At 32.4% G+C, this 8,990-nt stretch overlaps 1 protein-coding gene across 1 annotated transcript; it reads right to left on the bottom strand.

Moving 5' to 3' along the window:
- Positions 1-745: 745 nt before the first annotated feature.
- On the bottom strand, positions 746-5,318 carry LOC124533356 (GILT-like protein 2). The gene is made up of 5 exons (XM_047108584.1): positions 5,127-5,318; positions 4,961-5,040; positions 2,863-3,018; positions 2,038-2,208; positions 746-1,055 (listed from the first exon to the last, which is right to left on the bottom strand). The coding sequence occupies exons 1-5, from the start codon at positions 5,197-5,199 to the stop codon at positions 810-812; spliced, it is 726 nt and encodes a 241-aa protein (XP_046964540.1). The 5' UTR covers positions 5,200-5,318; the 3' UTR covers positions 746-809.
- Between the last annotated feature and the right edge of the window lie 3,672 nt (positions 5,319-8,990).

The following is an 8,990-nucleotide window of genomic DNA, read 5'->3' on the forward strand; positions in this document are numbered from 1 at the left end:
TTCCTGTTCGTTTGTTACAAATACATAATACATACCTTTGTTTCGTTTCGTCTAACAAATCTGTTTTTATTTTGCAAGAGAGCTGTCCGGTCTATTTGTAATCTTGGTACTGGAGAATCCCATTGGAATGTTTTTATCAAAGTGGGAATACTCATAGTTGTGTCACAATATATTTGCAACAATATTATGTAACATATGTTCGTTCCTGTATTGAAGCATCGTGGCAAAAAAAGCACTAAACCATCTCCTCATTAGGATATTGGACTTAAGTTCAATGATAAAACAATTACTAGATGTTACTTTACTCAGTACTTTGCAATTTTTTTTAGATATTACAGTAAAAGCCAGTAAATTTCCTACTGCTGGGATAAAGCCTCCCCTTCCATTAAGGAGAGGGTTTTGTACATATTCCACCAAGCTGTTCCAATGCGGGTTGGTGGAATGCAAATGTGGTAGAATTTCGATGAAAGTAGACACATGCAGGTTTCCTTACGATGTTTTCCTTCACCGCCGAGCACGATATGAATTATAAACAGAAATTAAGCACATATGTATAGTGGTGCTTGACTGGATTTGAACCCGCAATCATCGGTTAAGATGCACGCGTTCTAACCACTGGGCCATCTCAGCTCTTTAGATATTAGAGTATTCTTGTATAAGTATTTTAAATGTTTTTTTTTGTGTAATTAGCTTTCTGTTGTTTTCATTGATTAATATTACAAGGAATATAAATATCAAACAACAATTAGGTATCGATATAAGTTTATAATATTAAGAATGCAATGATTTAAAAAATTGTCTTAATAAATTTAATGATAGTATTCAGAGGAGTTGTACAGTTCCACGCATGGTGGCGGCGCAACAGCGAACTCTGCGCAAATATCTTCCATGAAGTTGTCTCCGCTGTTCAGCTTGCCGTTAATAAGAATGTACGGAACATATGAGAAATTAGCTTTTTTACTTTCCTCGCCGTAATATTTGAGGAGCTGTGTTCCCCGCTCACCTTTAGCGCACGCCTTTATTGGTCTTGAGTCCAAATACATAGCATTTGCACACTGAAAAATAAAAGGAAATTATTTACTACATATTGAATTTTTTAACAGATGTGAAGTATTAATCAATAACTTAAACACTTTTTTTTTCTTTAATGTTATAGTTTGGCGGACGAGCATATGGGCCACCTGATGGTAAGTGGTCACCGTCGCCCATAGACAATGACGCTGTAAGAAATATTAACTATTCCTTACATCGTTAATGTGCCACCAACCTTGGGAACTAAGATGTTATGTCCATTGTGCCTGTAGTTACACTGGCTCACTCACCTTTCAAACCGGAACACAACAATACTTTGTACTGTTATTTGGCGGTAGAATAACTGATGATGTTAAAAATATATTAAAAATCATAGATAACGATCAAACATGCACAAATATAAAACAAAACACACATGTCATAAAATAGCACACGGATTCTTCTTTTCGTTTTAACCTATAATTCCCTTAAAAATCAAAATCCAAACGAACTAATTTTATCGCATGTGGTAATGACGTACTTACATACATACGTATAAAAATAGGTATAGGGAGTGCCTTTACCGTCAAAAACATACCATGAGCGTACTAGAAACTTAAACGTAAACGCAGTAGGTATCAGATTATGTACCTACTAGACCGACCTGCAAAATGTTCTTCCCTTTCGATCAGGCCATAGTGTCATACTTCTAAATACAAAGAATATTATTTGTGTAATTTTACCTAGTTGATACGTTCTAGTGACCATCACCCATTGGTGCTGTAAGAAATATTAACCATTCCTTCCATCACAATTGCGCCACCAACCTTGCGAACTAAGTTGTTATGTCTTTTTGTAACAAACAGGTACAAACCTCTAGTTACACTGCCTCACCCTTCAAACCGGTACACAATTATGAGTACGGCTGTTTGGCGGTAGAAATTCTGAGGAGAGGGTGCTACCTATTCAGAAGGGTTTGCACACCTAGTAAACATTTTTACGTAAGATAAAAAAACAGAATTTTACCCTATCAGCAGCCTCGTCGTTTGATTTATATTCCATCATACAGGCGTTAAACTCCACTGCCTCCGTGATATTTTGTAAATAATCGATGGCGCACGCGTGGAGCTTATTACCGTAACACTCGGCTGGACCGTGCTGGCACTTAAAGTCGTAACGGCCGTTGTGTCCGAAAGTCTGTTAAAAATGCCAAGAAAAATATAACAGGTGTGTTTATTTATGAGTCGAGATAGCCCATTGGTTAGGACGCGTGCATCTTAACCGATGATTGCGGGTTCAAACCCAGGCAAGCACCGCTGATTCATGTGATTAATTTGTCTTTATAATTCATCTCGTGCTCAGCGGTGAAGGAAAACATCGCGAGGAAACCTGCATGTAACAAATTTCATAGAAATTCTGCCACATGTGTATTCCACCAACCCGCATTGGAACAGCCTGGTGGAATATATTCCAAAACTTTTCCTCAAAGGGAGAGGAATCCTTTAGCCCAGCAGTGGGAATTTTACAGGCTGTTGTTGTGTTTATCATTGTCGGGCAAATCTTCTCTTAAGGGGAAGTTTTGCAGTCTATTGATGTAACAGAATTTTATTCGACAAATGCAGATATCCTCACACATCTATCTCTCTTTCAGTCATTAGCAATTTGTTAATCGAAAAAGGACAAAAAATTATGTAACGATGTAACTGATTTGAAACGTTTGTTCAGTGAAGGCAGTAATTTAAAACAATATTTAAGTATTCATAACATAATGTAAAACAAAGCTGATATATTTTTACTTATTTCAAATACTGATATCGCGTAGTTATTCATTTAAAAGTTAAAAATTCTTACCTGTGCATTTCCATATGGATATAAATGTATGTTTAAGTACTGACTTAGATTCTGTACAACGGGGCTGAATTTATTTTTGTCAAACTGTATACAGTCTGGACAAAGACATTCGTAATATAGCTTCACATCCACCTTGTCATCTTGATAATATGCATACTGTAATAAAACAAGGTTTCAAACAAGATATATAAATATTGAATAGAAATAATATCCCGTACGATACATTGTACGTTCAAATACCTACGTTCATGTTTGCTAAGTCATCTGTTAAAGCGTTTGTAGTGGCTTATTTTTTAAATTATGTTGTAGTAAGATTTTATAGGTTTTTGTTCTTAAGTACATTTTTTTTTAACTCTAGCCATGAAGCCAGGGTATCTCACCGCAAAAAAAATCAAACTCACCAAGGAGTACTCAAGTAGTTTTTATGGTAATCTACGTTGCTAGTCTAATGACGGACTTTCATGCAAATCTTTATACTCCCAATTGAACCACCAATTGGAAGAAGGGAATAAACGCCACTTTTCGACATATTCACTTTTATACACTCTTACATTCTTTAGACGTAGGGCTAAATATTATACATTTCAGGCAGGTCTGTCGTTGAATAAATCAGGATTGATATTTTCTTAATAATCATTGATGTCCTATCAGTTTATAACTTGAAAGCATTATGAAGTTTTTTTTTATTATCTCCGTTCCTATTTTTTGGATTTATTCTCTTCTTCCAATTGGTGGTTCAATTGAACCCTTATACCAACTCTAAGTACCTTCTTTTATAGGATGAATCAGAAACTCTTTAACAATAATCTTTTACTCCCAAAATTATCTTTAACCTATCACTGATTTTTATATTTCTAATTTCCAAAAATGACTAATTTGCACAAACGATACTATACCGTTGTATTATATTTGTATCATGATGATGCATATGATAAGTACTTCTGGGGTTAATTTTCGTGAGGTAAATAACAAAAGAATATTTAAATATCTAAATTAAAAATGTACAACAATTATTAACTCATAATATAATAAAGGCAATTGAAAATTTATTTTAAATGTGACTACTCAATTTGTTATAATTATCGAGATTATACGATATAAGTTAAATAAATAGGTGTTTTATACTATTTTATACTATTAATATAAAATAAACGAAATTAAACAATAAAATTCTAAGAATCGACGTAAATAACGAAATCTGTGCCGTAGCTCCAATAAATACAGGGGTCTCACAAGGATCAATTCTTAGGTCATTCCTCTTCCTTATTCATATTAATGACCTATCTTATCTTGTCGGAAACAAATATAAGCTAGTGATGTGTGCTAATGATACTTAATTATCGTTATTAGTAACATGACACTAATTAAAGATACGACAAACTAAATGCTTTCTCCGAAATAGTATATCAGTTGAGTGATAATAATAAATTTATTTATAATTTAAATAGAATGTAGGTACCATCGGTTTGGAATCTAGATTTTATCAAGCGGAATCGTTATGAAACTCAATAGTTAGACTGGATATTGAATATTGACGAGACTGTTAGATTAGATATTGAAAATTGAAGTTGTGAACCGCATGAAAAAAAATAACGGACGCTAAATAGGTCAACTACACATTAACTAAAGTAAAAGCAAATGGGCTTAAGCTGGATATTAACGTAATTATTTTTGCGATTGATGTAACATTTTATGGTAAATATTTCACGTTAACTGCTTCAGTGAGCTACAAAATTTTGATATGCTTTTTATAATTGATTTCATGTTTTTAAAATACAGCCGATCGACGAATTACGTAAAACAATAATATGCAGAACTAATAAAACAATGTACCTAAATTATTTTATAAAATTATTTTAAATTTATTTTACGATTTTAGAAATCAAATCTAGATTTTATTATAAAAATATTTATCTAGAAAGATAGACAAATTTACTCAATCTTACGCAGTTTTGCTGAAGGGTTTCAAAGTTAAATTAAAGAAAAATCTATTGAAGTATTTTCCTAGAATGAGGAAATAGACAAGATGAAAATATAAAACGTACAAGTTATAAAAACTCATCAATTTTACAAATTAAATTATTTTGTTTTAGCTTACCTTATCATTCAAAAGATATAAGTCATTTTTTGACAAATCGACTGTATCATTGGTTTCGTCCAATGCGTTAGACAATTCAACTGCGAAATAAATTCATCATAGAGTTATTAAATAAATAAAATTTCATTAAAATATTTTATACCTAAATAATCGAACATTGACTTACCAATTTGATATTGAGCTGAAGTCGATGTAAATAAAATGAATAAGGTAAATGAAATATAATTTAATAGAGCCATACTGTGACCGATTGTTTTCGCCGATACTCTAAGACTGTTCGTACGTGTTATTATACATATCCGCTACAGTTAATAACATTAAAGAACCGTGCACACTGCCCGTAATAATAGCCATTAATTTAATAGACTAATATTATTTGATTTTAACAACGTGGACAACTACGTAGAGACCCCGTGCTCGAAACCCGGGTAGAAAAAGTCAACATTTATTAAGATTTTTCTTTGAAGAAAGTTGACAGTTGCCCCATTTGTCTTGCGTCTGATCTGCCCCTGGTCTTGCCAGACTTTCTTCTCTTTGGATTATAAGAGTACGGGAATAAAATCACTTATGGTATATTTATTGCCAAAACGTTTCTCCATTACGTGAAAGAAATGCCAGAAAATAACACTTTTATATATATATATATATATATTTACATTGTATTTTGGAATATATATATATATATATATATATATATATATATATATATATATATATATATATATATATATATATATATATTCCACTTAATATTAGATATAATAAATAAAAAATATATACAATACCACGAAAATTGTTATTTGTCGTATAATTAAATAGGTTAATTAATATTCACAATCAATATGTTTTTATCCCTATATGTTGTTGTTAAGATAAATATTCAAACAATGTTAAAATAATATAGTTAAACTTCCTCATAAAATTATATAGAAGAATTGCGATACTTAATGTTATTTTCAATTACTTTTTAATACAATACTACAATATAGTATTCAAATACAATATTATATGTCTAAAAGATAGGTTAAGTAGTTTAACTTATGATATTTATAAAAAGAGCCTATGACTCAATGGATATAATATATATAATACTCAGGATTTAGTCGAAGATGGTAGATTCAATTCAATAGTATTAAATTTTTATTTGCTCAACTTCTCTGTGTGTTCACTTCGCGCTGCGCTGTGATAGAAAACTTTGCGAGAAAGTATATAAGAGTTGGATGATCTGGTGCCTCAAGTGTATATTCAGTAACCAGAAGTGACGCAGCCTAGTTGAATAGTACCTTGTTTTCCGGTAGCAAGTTATTTCATTTGACAAAGAATATAGATACATGTAATAAACATTTATTTATAATAAATGTTAACTATGAAATCTATCTATCTACCGAAATCTTCTGATTCAATTGGCAGCCGAAATTGCAACTGGATGTCAAGATGTGTTTTATAAATCCTGTGAAAGATTCTCTACCGAAATGTCCATAAGCATATGATAAACAATAATCATATATAAAGTAATATAAGTATCTACATATATATTATAAATTCAAAAGCACTGAAAGGAATATTGCCAACGGTTGATTACGACATTATAAATTTCAGAATAATGCGATTATAGCAACTTACAGTTCTGACTACTGTAGTGCTATTCTGTAAAAAAAAATCCTATCTTACTCGGGATATGTTTTACGACATATGACGATATGCCATTTTCATACCCAGGTAGCATATTACATACTGACTTTTGATGTTCGTGTTCTGAGGTTAGTTTCTGAATTCGCTTGATTAGACGGTTCAAACGCACATTTTCTTTTATGCGTCTTCATATTAGTATGTGTCTTCATGTGTAGTATTCAGATTGCTATCTAAAAATATTTTTAATTCCGATAATACCGTAAAGCTAGATAGGGGCATTTTCACATACCTGTTATTTATTGAATATGAAAATGCTATAAAATGCATATTTTTTCGTTCCTCGCAATTTATTTTATTTGTACCTATGTAAAAATATTTAATGAAAAGTATATAGATATGGTAGCACCGAGGTATATAGTAATAGGTTGTAAGACAGTTTTTTTTTTTAAATTATAAATAGGCGCTGCAAGAAATATTTACCATTACTTGCATCGACAATGCAACAGTAGATCTTGAGAGCTAAGAGGTTATGTCCCTTATGCCTCTAGTTACACTGGCTCATTTACGTCTCGTACCGGAATACAACAGTAAGCCACAACCACTAAGCATTCTGGTTCAGCGGTCGCGCTCGCACTATCTCACCAAGTAAAAAGTTCCATAATACCATTATATTTTTGACGCTACGAAATAAGATACAATATATTATCAAGAGTTAACTCGTCATAGAGATGTACCGTTGACAGAAAATGCTCGCAAACACTTGGTTTTCGAAAGAAAAGCGTTAATTGTGACTTGATGATTTTTTTGTTCACATGCAAACGCAACAAACGAATAACGTCGGAACTAAAAACCTTTTTTCACAATTAATTGGGAGTTTGCAGAGCTAGGTCAGGCGGACTTTACACAAGGGCTCTATTTGATGAAGGACGGATAGCAGTGTTTGTAGTTCGTGAAAAGAGACTTTTTGTGTCTGGAAAACATAATAAAGGCATTAAACCTATAAAAATTGGTATATTCATTGACCAAGTTTCAATAGTAAGGCTATACGACTCAATTTGTTTCAAGTACTGCATGAGTGACTTAAAAATACAATAAAATAAAAAAATCAAACACATTTTAGGGATATTACAGAGTTTATATTTTATTGTATGCTATATAATAGATTTACACAGCGTGTTAAGTGATCGTAAAACGTACACATGCGTAAAAATAATTCAATGTAAAATTCAGTAACAAATTCAGAGACTGAGAAAACGGCTGAGGGATCATATAAGTGCCTTTTCTGATATTTTCAATACCAGTACAACATTACACGTGGTATGTTTGCATATTTCTAGAGGGATTATATTTGTCTTATTTGAGCAAAACAAACAAATAAAACCTTTTTTAAAGTTACACCCCGTAGAATTTGTCGTGTTGGCGATAAGAGACCTGATAGACAGATATTGGTTCCCTGTGATTTAGCAAGGGTCCGAGTGTGGGACGCTATATGAAATATTGTTAAAAAGTGGAGTGGAAAAATCTGAAGCGCACAAACGATTCCCATATTCGTGCATTATTCCAAATTATTTTTTGTCCCATTCGTTATTCAAACACTTGGACCTTCAGAGCAAAAAGATTCATTAAAAGTAGAACACCTCGCCTTATTCAATCCACTGCTAACAGAAGGGCTGGTTTGTTTTTTGCCTAGATGAACGAAATTGCGATTCAATGGAGAAATGCTGCTAGTATTCTTGCCACTATTCCACGAAGTCAAGATTCATACAGTAACTCTTTGAAGTAATATATCTATATATTTAAGTTTGTGTTAATACTTCATCGTCCTCCTGCTGTCTTATTGTCTCAATTTTATTCGGAGTTGGCGCAGTATGTTTTCTCCATCCATACTTCTCTGTCGGACGTCATCTCACCAGTAACATTCTTACCATGACCATATCGTCCTTCAAACAATCCATCTATCATTTCTTTGTGTTAATAATTCTTATGTAAATAAATATACTTAGCGAATATAGCAAATATTTGGTCAAATAGAAATATATTGCTCCAAGAAGATGCTCAACTAAACGAAGATCCATTTTAGAGATTAAATATTTGTAAATATAATGTAATATCGTAACAGCACGCAACTTATACTGAACACAAGTGTGGCCACAGTCTGCTCTCACAATGGAGTCTCCGTTTATTGTCGAGTTACGTTCTCCACATATTACTTTCCACATCTCTGAAGAAAATTGTATTACAATGCCACCGTCTGCTTTTGAATGGATGAAATAGACACGTCGCGTCTCAAGAAACCGTGTCTACCAGACTCGCAGTTGTAGAACTTTACAACTACAAAGATATGGAATGATTTGTAGGAATAACTATTTTACAGAAACAGTTTAACGCTAGCTAACTT

This window comes from Vanessa cardui, chromosome 1 (genome assembly GCF_905220365.1).
Source record: "Vanessa cardui chromosome 1, ilVanCard2.1, whole genome shotgun sequence".
Classification (NCBI taxonomy): domain Eukaryota; kingdom Metazoa; phylum Arthropoda; class Insecta; order Lepidoptera; family Nymphalidae; genus Vanessa; species Vanessa cardui.

Coding starts and splice junctions, on each gene's coding strand:
- LOC124533356 (XM_047108584.1), bottom strand. CDS start 5,199: ATGGCTCTATTAAATTATATTTCATTTACCTTATTCATTTTATTTACA. Junction 3,019..4,960: donor TATATCTTTTGAATGATAAG/GTAAGCTAAAAC, acceptor GTTTTATTACAG/TATGCATATTATCAAGATGA. Junction 2,209..2,862: donor ATCCATATGGAAATGCACAG/GTAAGAATTTTT, acceptor CATTTTTAACAG/ACTTTCGGACACAACGGCCG.